Consider the following 22,521-nt stretch of genomic DNA (forward strand, 5'->3'; position numbering starts at 1 on the left):
TCGGGCCCCTGTGGCTCCTGGGAGGGGCGCCGGGCTCTGTGGGGTCGGGAGTGAGGCGGGCACCGCCCCGGACAGCGGCACCATCTCCGCCCCGGCTGGTCCGCAGGCGGGGCAGGTTTGCAGGTGAGGTTAGCGATGCAGCTGAAACGAATACAATCGTTGCCATCCCGCTCGGAAGACCCACCGCAAAGGGCCCGGCCCTGGACCGGAGCTTGGAGACCCCAGCCCGAGGCCGGGGGGAGATGGGGAAGGAGCCCCAGGACACGCCGGCCTGCCAGGGCCTGGCTGCTCTCCCTGGGCCCGGGCTCCACGCACAACCATGGACAGGGCGACAGCGTGTCTCTGGGGAGAGGGCCCGGCCGCCCAGACTTGGGGTAACTCGGGCGCCTCCACCCCAGGCCGACCCGGGACCGGCTCTGCAGGCCGGGCCGGGAGGATGGGCGCGCCACGGGCCTGCAGGTCCACAAACTTCCGCTGCCCGGGCCGCCCGAGCGGTGCCCCAGGCGGGGGCGAGCCCGGCCATCCCCGCCGCCATCCAGAGGCGCGGCTGGGGCACCGCGCACTCCGCCGCCTCCGGCTCCAGGCCCCGGGCCCGCGGCCCCCACAGCGCCCCTCGCGGCCCGGCCACGCGCACCGGGCGCGCTCCCCGCACTGAAGCCGCGCGCCCAGCCCGCCGCTGAGCGACGCCCAGAGCGGCGGCCGCGTGCCCGGCTCGGCGGTGCGGGGCGGGCGCGGGCGCGGGGCGGGCGCGGGGCGGGCGCGGGCGCGGGGCGAGCCGGCGCGGGGCGCACTGGGCCGGAGCCCGGGCGCGGCGGCGGCGGATGGCGCGCGCGGGGCCCGCACGTGGAGGCCGGCGCGGGGGCGCGGGCAGGGCCGGCCGCTGAGACGCGCTGCTGCCCCCCGCGCGGGCGCCGCGGCCCCAATGGCGCCGTCGCCCAGGACCGGCAGCCGGCAAGACGCGGCCGCCCTGCCCGGCGTGTCCTCAACTTTCTGGGCGCTCGTCATCCTGGCCGGCCTGCTCGTCGCCTACTGCAGTGAGTACCCGCGCCGGGAGTTGCGATCTCGGGGCGCACGGCCCCCGGCGCCGGCCGGCCCTCCTGGGCGGGAGGGGGGGTCCGCCCGGCCCGGCGCCCGGGCACTTGGAGGCGGAGGCGGCGCCGCGGCCCGAGCCCCCTCTCCCGACTCGGAGCCGGGCCCCGGCGCCAGGCCCGGGCGGCGATGTCCGCGGCTGCTCGGCCCAGGCCGGCGATGCGAGCCCAGAGGAGACTTCCCGGCCGAGCCCCGCGCTCCGGGGACGGAGGCAGGTCTGCGGGTGTCCGCGGAGCCCCCGGCCCAGCGCTTCCCGCCGAGAATGAGGGGGACGTGGTGGCCGAGCCGGAGCGGGCGCCGGGCCGAGCGGGCGGGCGGGACTGGCTGGGACGGGGACAGGCGCTTCTTCCGAGAGAAGCAGGTGGTGCCGGGAGAGGGTCCCCACCGCGGGCATCCCTCCAGGGGCATCCGGGGTCTGAGGCGGCGCCCCAGCGGCGGGCGAGGGTCTGGGGTGTCGCGGGCTGGGGGGCGCCGGGGCGCCTGTGGGCTCACGGGGTCGGGAACCGGCTGTAGGTCGGCTGGGGCGAGTGGGGTGCGGGCTGTGCCCCGGGCACAGGCTCAGGTCCCGGAGAAGGAGGTGGTCAGAACGGGGCGCAGCCTCGCAGATGGAGTGGAGGTGGTGGGGGCGGTGGGAGGGGTCACCGTACTGGACACAGGCTTGGCCGGTTGGCACGGGCTCCTGGTGCCCCATCTCCGTGGGGAGAGAGGACGGTGCTGGGGACACCTGTCCTGGACCAGCCAGGGGCGAGGAGGTGGTGGGAAAACATGGATTCTTTAAAAAAAATTTAAAAAGAGGCCAACAGGAGCCACGCTCCCCAGTCACCACCTGCAGCCCAGCCCGGGTGTCCTCGCTTCCTGCCGGAGTCTCTCCCTTCCTCCCCAGTGAGACCTGGGGGACCCCGCACCCCGGGACTGGACGGCCAGCCCTCCGACCGCGAGGTGACGGTGCCAGGGCAGGAAGTGTCCTGCTGGGTCCACGAGGCTGCGAATTTCCCTGCCATTACGGAGTGGAAGGAGCCAGGGCTGTGACCCTGAATGCCAGGTGGCACCGCCAGCGCCCCTGGGAAAACGCTCCTGGGCCGAGTGCCAGGAGCCGGTCTGGGGTTTGAGCGAGTTTGCGCCCGCTCCCCAGCGCCCCTGGCTCGGCTTCCTGCTCATGTGGAGAGGGTTCGAGGCAGATACACTCCGCTGCGTGAAGAGGTGCCATTTGCCCGTCCTCCCTGGTGGCATAGCTGGAGGGGTGCATTCAGCAGGGTTTGGGGAGGGGACTGTAGCGTCCTGAGCCCCTGGCGCCCTCCCTGGCAGCCTTGGCTGCGGCGTCCTTGGGGCCATGCCTAGAACGTGAGGGCAGCTGGCCTGGAGCAGGCCGGGGATGGGGGGGGAGAGCAGCTGCTAGTAGCTGTTCAGGGCAGACACCCGGCCCCGTGGCTTCAACACTCCACAGCCCAGCACACACCCCAGCACCCAGCCGGGGCCCCCCACTCCCACCTGCTCAGTGTGTGGGATCTGCCTGCTCCACCCCGAGCCCCGGAACCCACCCTGACACTCGCACCTTCCGGGCCGAGGCATGCCGGGAGTCAGGGGTCAGAGCCCACCGTCCTGCGGCGGCTCCGATGAGGGGCCGGGAGGCCAGGGTCCCCCTCGCTGGCTCAGCGGCCTTCCGGAGCCTCGCGGATTCTGGAACGGGTCTCCCGCCAGCACCAGGCATTTGCGAACAGTGGCACCCGGGACGGCGGGCATCATTCCTTCGCAGGAGCACGGTCAGCCGTCAAGGTGTTTCCCTGTGTGTGCGATGGGGTGGCTGACAGGCTGGTGGCGTCCCGACACACCCCGGGCATGCATGCGGAGCAGTGAAAACATTTCCCTAAAATACAAAACAGACATCATCGTAGTCCACAGCTTGGAACAGCGTCCTGGGGAGGAAGAAATACTCTCTCTCTCTCTCTCTCTCTCTCTGTCTTTTTTTAAGACTGGGAAAGGCCAATGAAACGCAGCCGAAACAGTGCCTGTGGCCCTGGGTTCCGCCCTCTCTCCCAGCGCATCTGGGGAGGAAGAGGAGTTAGCATCCTTGCTTGTAAACCGTTTTTGTTATCAGTCGGGACTGTCAGCACGCCCAGGCGTCTGTGTTACAGAGCAGATACATTGAATCATATTAATTAGGGAAAGCGATCTGTCTTCCCCGGGATTCAATTTCCCGGCCTGTTCCGTCTGTGCGCCTCGCAGCAGCGCGCAAGGTGCCGTTTCCTGGCGCTGCTGCTGCGAGGAAACCGGATTATTTCTTGGCCTGGTTTCCCCCGTTCTTGGCGGGTGAAAGGCCGTCCTTCTGTGCAGCCGGCTCCGGTCCCGGTTCGGGCAAGGGGCGCCACCCTCTGGCTGGAGAAAGACCTGCAGTCCGTCGGCCAATTAGGTTAGTTGCTATAGTGACACAGCCTTGTCATTTTTCTCCAATTGGGGAAGAATTGCCAGGAAAAGCAGCGGAGGAAGGGGGGCCGCGTGGCTTTCCTGAAGACGCCGCCTCGGTCTCCGGGCGCGTCCGTGGGCAGCGGGCTGGTCGGTGGTAGGGCTGACGTGGGCAGCGATGGGCGTGCATGAGACAGTGGACGTTCCCTCCTGGCCTGGCAGACCTCTGCCCCGGGCTCAGAAAGCGCGGGCTCAGGTCCCCTTCCCCTTCGCACACCTGGAGAGCAGGGCGGCCGGGCGTGGTGGTGGGTGTCATGGGACCGCTCTGCGCTGTGGGCTTTGCACACCAGCTTCCAACCCGTTGGCTGTGGTATCGCCGAGGGACATGGTGCGGGTGGGCGCCTACACGCTGGGCCATGACGCGGGCGCCGGCCGCAGTATTTAATCCAACAGTGAAGCCACGGTGCTCCCGCGAGGACTGCACGCCCCTGTGTGGAGCAGCTGGGCGGACAGAGGTCCCCAACGTGGATGCGGTGGGAGGAAGGGCTGTGTTTTAAAGTTTCCATAGAGCCCTAGCTGGTGGGGCTCAGTGGGTAGAGCGTCGCCCTGCGGACTGAAGGGCCCAGGGTTCGATTCCCATCAGGCTCGATCCCCAGTGGGGGGTGTGCAGGAGGCAGCCAATCAGTGATTCTCTCGCATCATTGATGTTTCTATCTCTCCGTCTCCCTCTCTGAAATCAATAAAAATATATTTTAAATAAATTAAGTTTCTGGAGGATTGTGAGGGGGCAGGGTGCCTGTGCTTTGGGAATGAATTTCCCCCAATAAATCCCATCCACACGGAAGTGTCTCACAGTTAGATCTCGCGGCCTTGGCGGGAACGATGGGAGGAAGTGACAGACAGCTTCAGGCTCCTTCACCCACTAGAATGAATGGAGCGCAGGCCCCGGCGTTTCCTGTATGAGGGCGATTCAGGGCGTGTTCGGGGGTGAGGAGGAGACGCCACTCTCCGCTCCGAGTGCAAGTCTGGGCGCTTGGAGAGGAGGTGGAAACCGGAGGCTCGACGGAGCGATGCCTTTCAGAGTTCACTGCTCGCCTTGTCTCTGTGATGGGCAGAACCAGGGTGCCGGGGACCCGCTGCGCCTGGGAAACAGGACCCTGCCCTGTCGGCCGCGACTGCTTGTTCTGGTTAAAGGAGGCGCGTGCTCACCTGCTGGGAGGTGCCCGCGGGACCTGGGGGCTCACCTGGAAATGCGGCCCCTCCGCCCCGTCCGGGAGCCGCCCCTGATCACGGAGAGATGGGCAACTGGTGGCACAGACCAGAGCCGCCAGCCCTTTGACGGCCCCCAGCCTTTGCTCACCTCCAGCCTTTGCTCACCATAGGCCTTTGCTCACCCCCAGCCTTTGCTCACCCCCAGCCTTTGCTCACCCCCAGCCTTTGCTCACCCACAGCCTTTGCTCACCTCCAGCCTTTGCTCACCCCCAGCCTTTGCTCACCCACAGCCTTTGCTCACCCCTGGCCTTTGCTCACCCACAGCCTTTGCTCACCCCCAGCCTTTGCTCACCCACAGCCTTTGCTCACCCCCAGCCTTTGCTCACCCACAGCCTTTGCTCACCCCTGGCCTTTGCTCACCCACGGCCTTTGCTCACTCACAGCCTTTGCTCACCCACAGTCTTTGCTCACCCATAGGCCTTTGCTCACCCACAGTCTTTGCTCACCCCCAGCCTTTGCTCACCCACAGCCTTTGCTCACCCATAGCCTTTGCTCACCCACAGCCTTTGCCCCCCCCACAGCCTTTGCTCACCCCCAGCCTTTGCTCACCATAGGCCTTTGCTCACCCCCAGCCTTTGCTCACCCACAGCCTTTGCTCACCCCCAGCCTTTGCTCACCCACAGCCTTTGCTCACCCCTGGCCTTTGCTCACCCACGGCCTTTGCTCACTCACAGCCTTTGCTCACCCACAGTCTTTGCTCACCCATAGGCCTTTGCTCACCCACAGTCTTTGCTCACCCCCAGCCTTTGCTCACCCACAGCCTTTGCTCACCCATAGCCTTTGCTCACCCACAGCCTTTGCCCCCCCCACAGCCTTTGCTCACCCCCAGCCTTTGCTCACCATAGGCCTTTGCTCACCCCCAGCCTTTGCTCACCCACAGCCCTTTGCTCACCCCTGGCCTTTGCTCACCCCCAGCCTTTGCTCACCCCCAGCCTTTGCTCACCCCCAGCCTTTGCTCACCCACAGCCTTTGCTCACCCCTGGCCTTTGCTCACCCACGGCCTTTGCCCCCCCCACAGCCTTTGCTCACCATAGGCCTTTGCTCACCCACAGGCCTTTGCAAGTCTCCAGCCCCAGGACCGGTGAACGGCCCATTTGGCTCACCCTGTGCCTCCTTCCCAGGTCATCTCTGTCCTTCCGCCCAGTGTGAGCAGGGGCTCATGGGGGGCAGAGCAGATGTTTGTGGGCGACCTGCTGCTCTCCCTGCTGCCGCAGGATTGGAATACACGCCCGCGTGATTCAACCCTGTGCCCGCCGAATTGGCTCACGTCGTGCAGGTGCCCGGACCCATTGGTTGTCCTGTTACACCTCCTGCTTTTTGTAGTAAAGGACGTGTCAGTGCCGATTGGGTCTTTCGCCCACAGAAGGACGTGCTGCCTCTCCGAGGTTCCTGTGAGCCACCCCGATGCCCCCGCTCAGCCCCTGCGGGACTCGGAGAGGGTCTCGGACCATGTCCCTCTGGTGACGGCCAGCCAGGCCGCCTGCCTCCACTGTCCCCTCCCTGGGCCCACCCCCTTCCCTTTCCCCGGTGACACCGCGGGAGGGCTCAGGCCCCCGGGTCTCCCCGGCACCACAGAGGGCAGCGCACCCACCGGGCGGGCCTTGTGCCTGCTCAGCTCTCCGCACCTGCGTCCCGGCCGAGTTCCGCTCGCATCCCCGCCCAGGACCCGCCACTCCGCAGCCGCCGAATAAAACATGCAGATCACCTTAGTGGCGGAGGTTTTCCAGGTGACTTTACGGCGTAATTATGGGAGAGGCTACGATCACGTGGCTCCGGAAAAGGGAAAGCCAAGCATTAAGCCCTCGTCTCCTTATCCAGCCGCAGCTGTGCTGGTTCCCGGGCCCGGCTGGCAGGGAACGTGGCGCTCCGCCGTTAATGACCCGGCGAGTGCCACCTGTTGGCGCGTGGGGGACAGTGGGTGCGGCCGCCAAGGAGGCCGCTAGGGGGACTGTCACCTGTGGGCAGGGGCTGGGGGGTGGAGGGTGGAGGTTGTCGGAGAGCGAGAGGCCGTGGGGCTGCTGGGTTTGCTGGTTTGGGGGGATTGTCTTGCTGCCCTCTCGGGGCTGTGCTGGCACGCGGCTGGCGAGCTATGGCCTCCCTTGCTACACGGCCCCCTGGGCCCTGGCCGGTGTGGCTCAGGGGACAGAGCCTCGGCCCAGGGACCAAAGGGTCCCAGGTTCCGTTCCAGTCAAGGGCACGCACCTCAGTTGTGGGTTCCATCCCCGGCCCTGGCCAGGACGCATGCAGGAGGCAGCCAGGCCCTCACATCGATGTTTCTCTCTCTCTCCTCCTTCACTCTCTCTAAAAAAATCCCTGAAAAAGTACCCTCTGGTGAGGATTAACAACAAAACCAGATGTGGCTGAGGGCGGCCTGCACGCGTTCTCGGGCGCCACGCTGGGGAGTCTGGGGTGGCCGCCCTGGAGCGCCTGTGACTTCCGGGAGGGCCCGGGCCTGGCCTGGAGGTCCCGCGGGCCCCGGGGCCACACGCCGCCCAGCACCCCTGCTCCCCGCCCTCCAGGTCAGCGTCGCGCTGGCACGGCTTTCCCGGCGCAGCTGTCTGGTGGCTCCGTTTCCAGGGCCGGCCCAGCAGTTGGCAGAGGATCTGGGACACTTCTCATCTCCCTGTCACCCCGCGAGTGGGGCGGGGGCTCCCCGAGGCTCTGTAACGGTTACTTATGTGTTAGCGAGGCTGGCAGCTGTCGGGTGTGGAATCCCTTCCATCTCCAGCCCGGGGAGCGGGACTCCCGGGTGCCCTGGTCCCCTGGCTCTCGGAAGGCGCTGCTCCGAGCCCCTGGGCCAGCGGCAGCCTCGCGGTGGCGGCCTGGGCCTGGGCCCGGGCGGAGTCCCCAGACGGTGTGCCTGGGGGGCCTCACTCCTCTCCTGGGTGCCTGCCTGGGCCCCTGGTGCGTCCCTGTGGGGTCTGCCTGCCGTGGGGGGTTGGCGAGCCCCAGCAGGGACCTGGCTCCCTGCCCAGCTGAGAAGGCGGCGGGAGGGGCAGGGCTGGCGGCGTCTGCAGGAGGCGGAGGCCCAGCCTCCGGCTTATTCCTGCAGCTGCAGCCAGGGAGCTGGGCACAGAGACGGCCAGTGGCAGCCCCGGGCTGGCGTTCTGGGGGCCGGGTGGTCAGCAGAGGCAGTGGGGGGGGACATGCGGCCCGGGCCAGGCACCCTGTGCTGGGCTCACAGCCGCCCCAGCCTCTGAATGGCAGGTGCCTTCCACGGTGGCGGGTGGCAGCCTAGGACTGCCCTGAGCCCCCTTCCATTTCTCCTCTTTCCCTGCTGGCCTGGCTTCTCCTGGCCATGTCTGCCTCGTCCCTGGTCCCTCTGCCTCCCGCTGGCCCCGCCCCCACACGGCCCCCAAGAATGAAGCTCTGCACAGCCTCCCGTCCCCCTCACTCACCATCTCCCTCACTCATGTCGCCAGGGCTTCCCGAAGCTGGTCTTTCCTGCCCAGGGGGGCTCTGCATCCCTCGGTCCTGGCCTGGCCAGGGCCTCCCTCATCGGCTCGGGGTGTGTGGGTGCCCCCCCCTGCACACTGCCCACAGGGCCTCCACGTGCTGCGCAGAGGGAGCCCCGAGTCAGGCTGACCCAGTGTCAGAGCCCCCCTCCCGGGAGCCCACGTGCACACACTGCCTGGTCCTCTCCCCGGGTTGCTGGGTGCCTCTGGGTGCCCTGGGGGCTCGCTTCCTGCCTGTTTTAGGCGCTGAGCTCCTGGGCCTGGCTTATTGCTCCGGGGCAGTGGTCGGCAAACTGCGGCTCGCGAGCCACATGTGGCTCTTTGGCCCCTTGAGTGTGGCTCTACCACAAAATACCGACTTCTGTGCATGGGCCACGAAGTTTCAATCGCACTGTACGTGTGCGCCCGCACGTGGTATTTTGTGGTATTTTGTGGAAAAGCCACACTCAAGGGGCCAAAGAGCCGCATGTGGCTCGCGAGCCGCAGTTTGCTGACCATGGCTCCTGGGGATTGACTGGCTGACAAACACTCATTGATCCTGGCACCTCCCCACTGAGCTGAGAGGAGCGGGCAGGCCTGAGGGCGGGGCCTAAGGACGGGGCGGAGCTGAAACTCAGGGTGGGTGTGACCGGCTCCCAGTGACGGGGGAGGGGCCAGGGGCCTGGGGGCGGGGCCTAAGGACGGGGCGGAGCTGAAGCTCTGGGTGGGTGTGGCCAGCTCCCAGTGACGGGGAGGGGCCAGGGGCCTGGGGGCGGGGCCTAAGGACGGGGCGGAGCTGAAGCTCTGGGTGGGTGTGGCCAGCTCCCAGTGACGGGGAGGGGCCAGGGGCCTGGGGGCGGGGCCTAAGGACGGGGCGGAGCTGAAGCTCTGGGTGGGTGTGGCCAGCTCCCAGTGACGGGGGAGGGGCCTGGGGGCGGGGCCTAAGGACGGGGCGGAGCTGAAGCGCTGGGTGGGTGTGACCAGCTCCCAGTGACGGGGAGGGGCCAGGGGCCTGCGGGCGGGGCAAAGATAATCAGGGCGTGGCCAGAGAGGTGTCCTCCGAGAAACGGAGGTCAGGGTCCCTGAGGATCAGTCTGGGGCTCACACATCCGGTGAAAACGGAAGGGACAGGGAGTGTGCTGAGTCCCAGCGACACGCTCACTGATGCGCAAGGCTCCTGGCCCAGGGGAGCTGCCCGCCCGCCCGCCCCGCAGGTCTCTGCACGCCCCGCACCTGCGGCCGGTGCAGCACCTTCACGCAGGCCCGCAGCTGGGTGCGCTCCGCGGACCGCGCTGGAGTAAGGATGGCTCCGCCACCTGGCTGCCCGTCCGGGTCCGGTCCAGGCTCGAGTCTCCTGGTAAGGGGTGCCTGGGTGCTGGGAGAGGCGGCGTAGGCCTGGGTGCAGGGGAGACAGCTGCTTCTCAGGAGGCCTCTGGGGGAGGGGGTGCAGGCCGGTCCTCTCAGGGTGGGGGGGGGGTGCACCGCAGGGGGCGTGGCTTCGGAGTGCAGATGAGCACCGGTAGAAGGCCCTGCCCTCCTCACCTGGGCAGCCTAACGGGGCGGCCTGGGCCTGGACGCGAGGGGTGACCCAGGCTGGGCGAGGTCATGGCCTTGGCTGGGGCAACAGGAGCCAGACAGAGTGGGGCAGCACCAGGTAACTGCCGGCTCCAGAGGGGGGTCCTGCAGAGACGCGGGGCCCTGACTTGGCCCCCCTTCTGCCCCCCCCCACCCCCGCCCTGTGTCTTGGGCCTCAGGCTGTCGGGTGGCTCTGCAGGGTCCTGGCCCACCGCCCTGGGCGGCTTCTCCTCGTCTCCACCCGGGTCTCACCTGCTTCAGCAAAATCCAAACCAGAGTCACATGGTGACCTCGCCCCTGGGGTTGAAGTTTGGGGTAAGGAGAGGCCGGGCGTGGAGCTGTGCGCCCGTCTCCTGTGAACGGACCGGACTGGACTGGCGGCGCTGCGGGAGGAACACGCTGTCTCTCAGGACGTGACGTGTGCTTGTGTCAAACATGGGGAAGCCGGGAGCCGGTGGCCGGAGCCTGGGCTGCATCCGGGAGCCGGTGGCCGGAGCCTGGGCTGCATCCGGGAGCCGGTGGCCGGAGCCTGGGCTGCATCCGGGAGCCGGTGGCCAGAGCCTGGGGCTGCATTCGGAGCCGAGCGGGTCTCCAGCGCTTCCCTCGCGGCTGCCGCTGTGCCCTGAGGCCTCCGTGGCGCTTCCCAGCGGCTGGACTTGGGGAGCCTGTTGGCCCTGTCTGTACCGATTCTCCTCCGAGGGCAACTCGGACACAGCCGAGGGCTGGGGGCTGGTGCCGATGGACGGGCTGGGCGAACGAAGGTGGCCCCAGCACCCTCCCTGCGCTGCCCGTCGGCGTCCTGGCTCCTTTACCCGCTGCTCATTTGGGGGCCCAGCGGCTGCGGGGGAGCCGGGTGCTCCCTGCTCTGTGATGGAGGCCCCCTCGCCTTGCCCGAGCCCTTCCCGTCTGCAGACTGAGGGGCCCTGCTCCCCTCTCGTTGCCGGCAAAGTCTCAGTCTCCGGGAGGAGGGGCACTTTGAGGACGGGGTGGCTGCGGTCCATTTGTCTGACCACGGCCGGCCGAGGTGGGAAGCGCTGCCCCGTGCCTGGGGTGTGGGGACCTCCAAGTCCTGCCTCCCGGGCAGAGGCCTCTGTCCTGCTCTCCAGGTCTCCCCCAAACCACACGGATGCTGCATGATGTCCTCAAGACCCGACTCCGAGGAGACGCATGCGAGGGAACTCGAGAGGCCGTTTGTTGTATCAGCCATTCACACTTGAGTATGAATGAGGCTCTGACGCTGAGCCTCATTTGGTCAGAGGCCTGCAAAGAGCAGATTCGGAAAACATGAATCCAGATCAACTGCCATTGTCAGCCATTCACCCTTGAGTACGAATGAGGTCTGATGCTGGTTTGGCTGACGGGGTGGTCTGGACATAGGGTGTGCCCCTGGTGTGACCCTGACTTTGAGGACGCGCTGTATCAGGTTGTACCTGGTGGTAGAAGGGCCTTAGCCACTTCCTAGTCCATTAACTGCAGGCGGGGCCTGAACTCCCTCCCAGCCCCAGGCGTCCTCGTGGCCAGTCCTTGCCAGTTCCGGTTCCGGTTCTGGCTGGGACCCCCAGGAGGGTGCTGGCCCAGCTCCATTTGGCTCAGAAAACACCGCGTGTCCACCGGGGAGGGCCTCTCAGCTGAGAGCTGCATATTCCAAGGCCACGAAAAGATGGGAGACAGGAGAGGGGGAGGGGCTGGTCCCGCACCCCTGCTCACCAGCAGGGACCTGGAGTGGGCCCCCCGCTGGCCAGCCTCTCTGTGACATCAGGAGGACCCAGCGCTGCCCTCCGGGGACGAGGAGGGAGGAGCGTGTGCCCAGGCCGGTCAGCACCTCCGTCCCGTTGAGCTTCCTGGCAGCCACGGCAACAAGGGAACCTCCCCTGGGTGGGTGGCTCCCTGTCCATCCAGGACACGTCTCAGGACGTTCACGGGGCTGTGACAGGACTGTGCCGCCCCCGACAAGTCTCCCCCGAAACCTGCCAGGTGGGCACTGTCATTCCCTTTTTCAGGGGAACCACAGAGGCTAGAAGAGGGTCGGCCCCACCTCCCATCTGGCACCCCACCTCCCACCCGGCACCCCACCTCCGCTAGGCACTGAGCCAGAGTCTGAAGGAAGAAGGCACATTGTCAAGCAGGAGGGTCCGGCCCCCTCGGGGGCTCCCTCCCAGCTCTCAGCGGGTCCCTGAGGCCTCCCTCAGCCATTCAGGTGCCGTCCTTCCTCCTGGGGTCTGAGCACCGAGACCCTGCCCTGCCAGCCCCTCTCCTCACACCTGGTGCCTGCCGCCCATGCCCACCCCGTGCCTGCCGCCCACGCCCACCCCGTGCCTGCTGCCATGCCCACCCCTGCCCACCCCGTGCTTGCCGCCCATGCCCACCCCGTGCCTGCCGCCCACGCCCACCCCGTGCCTGCCGCCCACGCCCACCCCTGCCCACCCCGTGCCTGCCGCCCATGCCCACCCCTGCCCACCCCGTGCCTGCCGCCCATGCCCACCCCGTGCCTGCCGCCCATGCCCACCCCGTGCCTGCCGCCCATGCCTACCCCTGCCCACCCCGTGCCCGCCGCCCATGCCCACCCCGTGCCTGCCGCCCATGCCCACCCCGTGCCTGCTGCCATGCCCACCCCTGCCCACCCCATGCCTGCCGCCCCCCGCAACCTCCAGCCTGACCTCCGTCGGCGCCTGAGGAGCGGCAACCTTGGAGAAAGGCGCGCGTGGCAGCCGCCCCGCGATTGGCCCAGCGGTGTCCCCATTAGCGCCGTGGCTGCCACCCGAGGACTAATTAACCAGATGGCGGTAGAGCCCGCGTGGAGGCGTGGGGACGCTTTACATTTAAGTTGATCAAAATGAGGGGAGCGGCATATGCTCGCGGAGATTAAGGATTTTTTAACTACATATTAACGGCTTTTCCTAATGCCCTTCCCGGGACCGGCTCAGCCCCCCGCTCGCCCGCTTCTCGCTGCTCCCCTCGCCCGTCCTGAGACCAGGGCGCCAGCTTGGCGGGGTGTCAGTGTGTCTGGTGTCCGATCATTGTGCGTGGGGGGGCGCGAGCCGCTGGAGGAGGGGCGGCCCCGCTCTCGGGATCGTCACGCGTGGGGGGCGCGAGCCGCTGGAGGAGGGCGGCCCCGCTCTCGGGATCATCACGCGTGGGGGGCGCGAGCCGCTGGAGGAGGGCGGCCCCGCTCTGGGCAGCAGCTGCGGGCCTTTCCCCGCCAGGACCCGGCCGCGGTCGGGGCCTCTCCCTGGCGCCGTGCTGCGCCCGGAGCTCCGGGCGTCCTGGGGTGCCGGCTGGGGCTCAGGCAGAGCTGGCCCCTCAGGGAGCCTGCCCTCCGTGGAGGATGGGGGTGAGGTGCCCGCCATGAAGGCCAGGCCCCTGAGCCTGGGGGGGAGGGGGGTGCCGGGCCGCAGGAAGGGCCGTGGTCTGGGTGGGGACGGCGCCTGCGCTCGGAGGCTGGCTGTCCTCTGTCCTCGCGGCTTTCAGGACTGTGCGCGCGGAGGCGCGGCTCACAGGATGACATCAGCCTCTCTGAGTGTGCATTTCCTGTGCGTTCCCATGCTCGGTGTCACATGACCAGGGTCTCTGTCAGGGTCTCCCGGTCCTCACCCCAAAGGAAGCCATACCTGTTGAGCAGGCACTGCCCAGACCTCTTCCGCCCCCTGGAAGCCCCCCAGGAACCCCCTCTGGGGCCCCCAACCTCAGCCTTTTGAATGAAGGCAGAGAGACCGGCATGTTGACATCCAGGCATGAGGACACCCGGCGTGTGCATGTTCAGGCGTGTGGACTCTCTGGCGTGTGCACGTCCAGGTGTGTGCATGTCCAGGCGTGTGCACGTCCAGGTATGTGGACACCCAGGTGGCGTGTCCAGGTGTGTGCACGTCCAGCCGGGATCCTGGACACTTTGCAGACGTGTGCTCCTCCTTCTCCCCGAGCAAAGACGGTGGCTCTGCCCCAGGCCGGCCGCTGCCCCGCTGCCCAGGGTGGCCTGTGCCTGACCTTCGGGGAGACCCTGGGCACGAGGGAGGAGCACTCACTCCTTGACCCACCGCCCTCCCGCCGCTCTCACCCGCCCGCCTCCTGCCTCCCTCTGGGATGCCAGCTCAGCGCAGCCGCCTCTGGCCTGGGCTCCGGTGGGTGGACGGAGGGTGCAGGCTCCGCTCCGATGGCCCGGCTGGCGCTGAGCTGCGTGAAACGCTGTGGCTGCCGGGCCAGCACGGACATCGGGGCTTCTGCCCAGGTTCGCTGGGCCCCGGGGCGTCGCCCTGAGTCCCGAGGAAGTCGCCCCTCCTCCTGGACACCCGGACACCCGGTCCCTCCGCCCCTGGCAGCCGCGAGGTCGGGGCCGGGTTGCCTGCGGGGCCTGGCCTGGGCACCTCCCTCCCTGTGTCCTTCTCTGTCTTCCTCCCCCGCCCGTCCTCCGGGCGGCACCGCTGGCGAAGCCTGGCAAAGCCCACTCTGTCTCCAGCCCAGTGACGCTCCCATGTGACGGCTCAGCGGGCAGCGCTCATGAAAAGGCCTTTGTCCACGCGGCTAATTAAGAAATAGCAGCAGGCCTCGGAGAGCCAGGCCCACGGCTCCTCTGGACGTCGGCCACGGTCAGCAGGGGCTGGACCAGCCGCCCAGCAGCGGAACAGGGTTCCAGGGAGACCTCCCCGGCCCGCAGAGCCCTCCCGGGGCCTCCAGCCTCCGACAGCTCGCTGCCGCCTTCCGTCCCTCAGAGCCGCGCTGGGCGGGCCTGGGCACGGGCACGGGAGCTGGGCACCGCGGACTCGGATTTGGGAGGCCAGGCGGGGCCGCCTCCTGGGGCTCAGTCCTCCGACCTGTGAAATGGGCGGGGAGGCCGCTGGTCTGCGGGGAGGGCCCGAGGCGGACGAAGCGTCGAGGGTCTCTGTGCAAGTCCCGTCCAGGTCCCCACACCGGCCACAGGCACTGCGCCTCCTGGGGGCTGTCGGAAGCGGCACCCGAACCCACAACCCCTGGCCCAGCGGGGTGCCCCCCGTGTCCCCTCTGCACGGCTGCGGGCGCTCCCGGACGTGGGGACCCCTGCAAGGCTGGACAGAACCCAAGCTTGTCCCTCAGCGGCTGTGCCCGCGTGCCCGCCCCTCTGCCCGTGACCGTGCGGAGCAGTAGGCCTGTGCCCGGCCGGGAGGCCGGCGCCGCCCCCCCCTCCCCAGGTTGCCCCTCGCCGACGGTGTCCATGTGGTGGGCACGGCACTCACTCTCATCTGCTTCTCACGGGCACTCCCACCCCCAGGCTCCGCCAGCGGCCACAGGGACACGGGGTTTGAGTGCGTCTTACAGACGTGCCGAGGCTGGTCCTGTGTCGGCTGCCACAGGCGGGGACCACACGCCGACGAGTCGCTCGGCCTCCGGGCCTTGGTGGGGGAGAGAGGGGGTGGGAGCCGAGGGCCCTCACCCAGGCTCCTTGGTGGCCGCGTGGCCCATGCAGGTGCGTGCCGTGGTCAGGGCACCGCCCACCCGGGGCTGTCCGGCCCCTGTTACTGTTGTCCGCGTCGCCACGGCAACCTCCCGGGACTGTGTCCAGCAGCGACCCCGGGCGTGGGCAGAGGGCGCGGGCAGAGGGCACGGGCAGAGGGCGCGGGCAGAGGGCGCGGGCAGAGGGCGTGGGCAGAGGGCGTGGGCAGAGGGCGTGGGCAGAGGGCGCGGGCAGAGGGCGTGGGCAGAGGGCGTGGGCAGAGGGCGCGGGCAGAGGGCCCAGGCACCCCTCCTGCCTACAGGCACCTAACGTGCCCGCCCGGGAGCTCAGAGAGCGGCAGCTGGGGCGACGGTTACAGATGAGAACAGAGGACCCCCAGGAAATGGTTGTCCCAACGACCCCCGGAAGCTGGGGGCTCTGCCCAGGCCCCCCCACGCCGTGCGGTGCGGGCGGCACTCTGAGATGGGAGGTGGCCCGCACCCGCTGCCCCGGATGCAATATCGGGCGTGGAGGTCACGTCTGCACCCCGGGAGGGCGGGGCCAGGACAGCGAAAGCACCGCTTTTCTCCCCAGCGTGAAATGGGGACCGAGGCTGGTCCCCCAGCACCCAGTCCCCCAGCACCCGGTCCCCCAGCACCCAGTCCCCAGCACCCGGTCCCCCAGCACCCAGTCCCCCAGCACCCGGTCCCCAGCACCCGGTCCCCAGCACCCGGTCCCCCAGCACCCGGTCCCCCAGGACCCGGTCCCCCAGCACCCGGTCCCCCAGGACCCGGTCCCCCAGCACCCGGTCCCCAGCACCCAGTCCCCCAGGACCCGGTCCCCCAGCACCCGGTCCCCCAGGACCCGGTCCCCCAGCACCCGGTCCCCAGCACCCGGTCCCCCAGGACCCAGTCCCCCAGCACCCGGTCCCCCAGGACCCGGTCCCCAGCACCCGGTCCCCCAGGACCCGGTCCCCCAGCACCCGGTCCCCAGCACCCGGTCCCCCAGGACCCAGTCCCCAGCACCCGGTCCCCCAGCACCCAGTCCCTCAGCACCCGGTCCCCCAGCACCCGGTCCCCCAGCACCCAGTCCCCAGCACCCGGTCTCCAGCACCCATTCCCCCAGCACCCAGTCCTCAGCACCCAGTCCCCCAGCACCCAGTCCCCAGCACCCGGTCCCCAGCACCCGGTCCCCCAGCACCCGGTCCTCAGCACCCAGTCCCCCAGCACCCAGTCCCCAGCACCCGGTCCCCCAGCACCCGGTCCTCAGCACCCGGTCCCCCAGCACCCAGTCCCCAGCACCCGGTCCCCAGCACCCAGGGCCAAGGGGAGGCCCGAGTGCGCGGTGCAGGGGGAGGACCCCCGGGCGGCCCAGACCCCGTGCAGCCAACAGGCTCTTAGGGGCTGACCCCATGCAGAGAGCTCGAGGGTCCTTTAAATTTGAAAATTAACATGAAATCAGAAGAGACAGAGTAATTTTTCATTCTGCTGGAGAGGTTGTTTGCCTTCCCGGCTGACGCACAGTGTACTGATCCACGGTGTCAGAAGGTAAATGATTTTAAACCAGATTCAATTTAAATTTCATTACGTGTTTGTAGGAGACACAGGCTCCGAGAATCCCTCGCCCGCTCCTGGAAGATTTTTCACTTTTAATAACTCGGCTCCTAATGCCCTGATCTACTTTCCGTGCCCTGGCGAGGGGGGCGGGGCTGCTCGCGGTGCAGGGCCCGGCTCGGAGCATCCGGGACAAAGGCCCGGGCGGAGGGCTGCTGGCTGGGGACCGGCATCCCAGGGGCAGCTCGGCGCGGACTCGGGGCGACCGCAGCGAGTGCACCCCCTGAGCCGCGTCCCCCGCCTCCCATGGGGTGGCCTGGAGCCAGACCTCCCGGACCTTTCCAAGGGCGAAGGGACTCCCTGGCTCCTGTCGACCCTGGAGTGGGCTCGCCACGGGCAGCTGTGCAGCTCGGACCACGCACTCGGCCTCTCCGTGCCGGTCGGACACGGGTGCTGGTCGCACGCGTGGCTGGGTTGAATGGTGTCCCCTCGGGACCCATGACCCCCGGGACCTGGGGTGGGACCGTGTTGGGAATGGGGTCTGTGTGGGCGTAGCCGGGGGGACGATGAGGGCCTGTGGGGCAGGGCGGGCTCTGCTGCAGGGACTGCTCCTCACAGGAAGAGGGTCCCAGCCCGGCCGGCAGCTCAGTGTCGACCGGTGAACCAGGAGGTCACGGTTCGATTCCCAGTCAGGGCACAGGCCCGGGTTGCGGGCTCGATCCCCAGTGTGGGGCGTGCAGGAGGCAGCCGACCCATGATTCTCTCTCATCATTGATGTTTCTCTCTCTCTCTCTCTCCCTCTCTTCTTCTCTGACATCAGTAAAAACATATTTTAAAAAAAGGGGGGGTCCTCAGACACCCCCTGAGAGGGCCCCGCCAGGACAGAGCCGGGTTGGAGGCCCCTCCCCCAGGGCCCAGGACGCCCGGATCCCAGAAGCAGCAGCAGCTGCAGGGCCCTGGCAGGTCTCCCTCGGGGCCACGGGACCACCCAGCCCAGCGACACCGTGACCTTGGACTTCGGGGCCTCAGCACCAGTGTTTCCTGTGCCGCTCCCCGTCCCTGGAGGGCGGGAGGCTCCGTGCCAGGGCCTCTCTGTACAGACAGGGACACAGGCACACAGCCGAGGGCCCCGCCCAGGCGCCCGGGGACGGACACTGTCTGCGCTGTGCGGTGGGGACGCCCCCGCGCCCTTTGCCAGGAGTGAGGGGAGCCCTGCTGCGGGGCCCTCACTGCCTGTGGACGGCCGGCTCCAAATCCTTCTCGACGGGCAGTGGGGGCAGGTGCGGGGCCACGCAGCCCACAGCCCCTGCCCATGGTCGTCCGAGGCCCAGGAGCCCCCAGAGTCCCTCGTCCCCGGGGCCCTGGTCCTGGAGGGACAGGACGAGCGTCGGAGGCGCTGTGTCCCGTCCACTCTGTGCTGGCCGCTCCGCACAGCGCCTGCGCGGTGGAGCTCCCGGGGCAGCTCTCATCGACCCTCCCGGTCCTGCCAGCGGAGACCACGTCCCGTGGGTGCGTCTGCGTGTTCACACGCTGCCTCTGTGGGCCTGGGGTCTTGTCGGGAGAAGCATGAGGTCATCTCGCCGGGCGGCGGCGCTCTCTGAATAGACTCAGGAAGATTGCGAGGCGGCACTTTCACGGAGCCGGCGGATTAGCCTAAAAAACACGCTGTCAAAATATGTTGTTGCAAATGCCGGGTTGATGGCGATCTTGTTTTGCTTTGTTTCTTGAATGTGTCATTAGAAAAATTAGTGATGACATCAGCCGCCAGCCGGGCTGAGGGAGGCGTTGGGTGCCCTTGGAATCTTCTAAAGTGGTTTCGTTGCCGTTAAACACTCCATCTCCCCTCGTGCAGCCTAGCGGAACTTTCTGTTTTGCTTTGTGACTGTCAGGTGCATGTGCGGGAAAATCAGACGGGAAATGGGACCAGGTGGCCGCCCAGGCCCAGCGGAACTTTCTGTTTTGCTTTGTGACTGTCAGGTGCGCGTGCAGGAAAATCAGACGTGAAATGGGACCCAGTGGCCGCCCAGGCCCAGGGGCCTCCCCAGGTGCCCCCGGCCTCCCACCTGCTCCCCGTCCAGCCGGTCCAGCGGGTGGGACTCGGGGCAGGAGGTGGAGGCTCTGTGGCCGCGGTGACGCTGCCCTGCCTTCTAGCACTTAGGAGAGGAGGCCCCGTAGCACGTCCAAGACCGATGAGCAAAAGCAGGTGTGTGCACCCCAACAGGTGCCTGCACCCCGACAGGTGTCTGCACCAGTGGGCGAAGGAACAAACAGATGAACGAAGGAATGAACAAAAGATTGAATGAATGAAGGTCTGAATGAATGAAAGGAGGAAAGAAAGAATGAATGAAAGTGAAGGAATGAACGAATGAATGAATGAACGAAAGAATGGATGAATGAGCGGATGAATGGATGTGAGGTGGTCTTCGGGGGCGGGGGGCGGCCCGGGAGCCCCACCTGCAGAGCCGAGGCCCCCCTGGTCCTGGAAGCCCCTCGGGCCCGGCCGGAATGAACCTCACGCTGTGCCGTCCCCAGGAGAGGGCTTTGCCCGTCCCTCTTCATTCTCCCGTTTCCCGTGTCCTCTCTGTCCGGGCAGAGGAGCCGGCGTCTACAAATGCGACGGGAACGTGTGGCCGAGCGGGCAGTGCCTTTGGAGGGACCAGACGTGTGCCAAGGGGGCCCCGGAGCCCCAGCTCCTGGGGTGGCCGCGAGGGGCACAGGGAGGGGCCGACAGAGGAGCCCCACAGAGCTGGGGAGTGGGCGGCAGCGTCCAGACCGACTGTGGCGGCCTCCACACGCCTAGAGGCGCGGAGCCCGGCCCTGGGGTCTGGGAGGGAGCGTGGTGGCTGCCTGTTTCTCGCTCCTCCGGGCTCTCTGGGGGACGCGCTTTATGAAGTAGCAGGGGGTCACGAGGTCAGGCAGGAATAAATCCGTCGTCGGGGGTCCCTCGTCCGTGAGCCCCAGCAGCACACGGGGCCTGGGGACCTCGGGCGAGAAGCAGCGCCTCCCGCTCTGGCCGGCTGGGCGGGCGGGCCGCCTCCTGCAGAGAATCCCCGGGAGCGGCCGAGTCCTCGCCCTCTCAGACCTCGCTCTGCCGGTAAATAGCGACATTTCCCACCCACAGAGGAGGCCGCGTGTGGACATGAACTCACTCCGCGGGCCAGGCCCTGGGGAGGGTCCAGAGGCCGCCGCGAGCCCTGCATCGGTTTATCTGCCAGATAATCAGAGGCAGAGACGGCGCCGTGACAGGACACGGCTCCCAGGGGACCTGCGTGGGGCCGAGCCCGGGGCCTGAGCATGGGCGGGCGGGTGGCCGCCCCGATCGGCAGCTGCTGGCTCCCCGGCAGGAAATGCTGCTGATTTCCCCGTTGGCCCCGGCGAGAAGCAGAGAATTACTGTGTCGATTTCTCCTAAAGACGAGTTTTGTTTAGGTCGGTGCCCTGTGTCACGGCAACTTCTCTCTCCGCCTCCTGGGCTGTTTGTTTGGAGCGGGCAGAGCCCGTGGGGAGCTGCGGACAGGCAGGCGGGCGGGCGGCCGTGCGGGGGGCGGGGGGTGGCCATGCACCGCTCCGGGCGCCAGGCCGCGGGCTCCGCGCTCCCCGCCGCCCCAGGCATCCCGTGCCCTGCTCCTCCTCTGTGCCCTGTGGACGCCTGGAGGGGCTCCGGGAGGGAGATGTTGCCTGACCCCCCCAACAGACTGCCTTCCAGAGGCCGCTATTCTGGGGTCACCTGGAGCTGAGATCGCACACCTCATGGCGAGGTGACCAGGTGCCGGCCTCTCGTTCCGGGGTCCCCCACGTCAAGTGAGGCCTCTGTGCCTTCGACCCCCAGGGACCCCTCCAGCTCTGGCAAAACCGACCAGTTCCACCCGGAGCCGGACGCCTGGGGCAGGTGCGCGTGGCCGCCCGCTTGGCACTCCCCGCCTTGAGTCCTGCTCCTGCCCCGCGCCCTGACCCCCTCCTGTCCTCCTTCCTCCAGTGGAGATAATCCCATAATCCGCCAATTACTCCCTCTCCGCACACGGGCTGTGCGGGCTCCATCACTGACGGTCGGAAGCGTGGCCGCGGCCTCGTCGTCCCCGTGTAGAGGGAGCCCAGGCGCGGGGGTCGCCCTCGGGTAGAGGGAGCCCAGGCGCGGGGGTCGCCCCCGGGTAGAGGGAGCCCAGGCTCGGGTGCTCGCTCTGCAGGGGCTGTCGGCCCGGCGGCCGCTCCCATGTCAGGAATAGAGGCCGCTGTTTAGGGGACGCTGGCCCCATGGTGCCTGGCCGTGAGCCCTGTGGGGACACGCAGCCTGTCCTCGCAGGAACCCCGAGGGGCTCACACTGGGCACGGGGCCAGGCTGGGGCGCGTCCCAGACCCCAGGCCAGGAGGAGGCCTGGCCAGCGGTCAAGCCCCGTGTGTCCCAGGCCCAACTCCAGCCCTTCCCGCGGTCCAGCCCCCCGGGTGTGGGCACAGGGGCCCCGGCACCCCTGCCCCGACTTTCCCAGAACTCCCAGCTGCAGCCACGGCCCCCCCTCCCCACCCGGGAGACGGGATGGAGCCCCACTGGCAGGTGGGTCCAGGCACCCCGTGGCTGTGGACCAGGGGGCGCCCCCTCGTCGCTATTCGCCCATTTAGTGGGGAGCTGACGGGCACAGGCCGTGGGCCCCAGGGTTTCGGGACAGTTCCCGCCGCCGCCTCCACTCCAGCACTGCCCTGGGCTTGGCGTCTCCATCGATTGCCGGGAAGGTGACAGCGCTGTGCTGACGCGTGCAGGCCTTGCATGCGCTTTGATTCTGGGCTTTACTCGTGGGCAGCAGCAGGCGGGCGCCAGGCCGTGGCCACGTGTGGACGACATCAGCACCTCCGGCCTCCGGGGCGGCGGGGTCGGGCACCAGCTGCGAGGAGGCGGCTGCGTTTCACACCGTGACTCACGGGAGAGTGTGAAGCAGCGGCTCTGAGGATGTGCTGCGTCCGTGCGTCCATCTGTCTGTCCATCGGGGAGGCCTCACCTTTTCCCGCCGCCTGGGGGTGCGCCTTCTGCAGGAGGCCCCATGGGCTCCGTCCCCGCTGGGCCTTGGGGAGCGCCGCCGCCAGGCCTCCCGGGTCCCGCCTTCCTGGCAATCCGCCCGCAAAGCACAAGCAAGAGGCACGCTGTTACCTTGTTCCCCGCGCCGCCGCCTCCACGCGTCACCATCTCCCCGCGCCGCCGCCTCCACGCGCTGTAAATGTTACATGTCCTGCGTTCATGGCCATCCGGGGTGAGGCTGGACACAGGCATATGCGGGGGGAGGGGGGCGTCTGTTAAAATCTGGGTGGAGAGAACGTGGGCGCTTGCGGGAGCCGACGTCCTGAACCCCCACCGTCCCTCCCGCCCCCGAAGGGTCAGAGGAGAGGGCGAGGCTCGGGGTCCTTCCCTCCAACCGACACGCTGGCCCTGGAGTGACCTCTCAGGGGTGAGGGGAGCAGTGGCCGCCAGTTCCCCACCGTCAGCTCGTGGGCCAGGACGTGAGTCCTAGAAGCGAGGACCTGGCCGCCTCCAGCTCGCTCCCGAGTTGGGCTCCCGTGAGGCCTTCGAATGTGCCGTCCTCGTCCTCTGTCCCTCGGCCTTTCCGCCTGTCCCGAAGCCCATCGTCCGGGCCACGGCCACAGCCACAGCCATGGCCACGACCACGGCCACCACGTTGCCCAGTGCCTCTTGGTTTAGTATTTTTTTTAAGAGAAAGTCTTTTTTTTTTTACCGTTGTCAATTTCATTTTATTTATTTTTAATATGTTTTTATTGATTTCGGAGAGGAAGGGAGAGGGAGAGAGATAGAAACA

At 67.9% G+C, this 22,521-nt stretch overlaps 1 protein-coding gene across 1 annotated transcript in view; it reads left to right on the forward strand.

Annotated features, from left to right (window-relative positions):
* Positions 1 to 922: 922 nt before the first annotated feature.
* TAFA5 (TAFA chemokine like family member 5) overlaps positions 923 to 22,521 on the forward strand; it is an 89,293-nt gene continuing 67,694 nt past the window's right edge. Inside the window, exon 1 of the mRNA XM_070408034.1 lies at positions 923 to 1,034. Within this exon, the coding sequence (XP_070264135.1) occupies positions 923 to 1,034 (112 nt within the window). The remainder of the gene's footprint in view (positions 1,035 to 22,521) is intronic.

This window comes from Myotis yumanensis, unplaced genomic scaffold (assembly GCF_028538775.1).
Source record: "Myotis yumanensis isolate MYYU_CA2020_CCGP unplaced genomic scaffold, mMyoYum1.0.hap1 SCAF_3, whole genome shotgun sequence".
Taxonomy (NCBI): Eukaryota; Metazoa; Chordata; class Mammalia; order Chiroptera; family Vespertilionidae; genus Myotis; species Myotis yumanensis.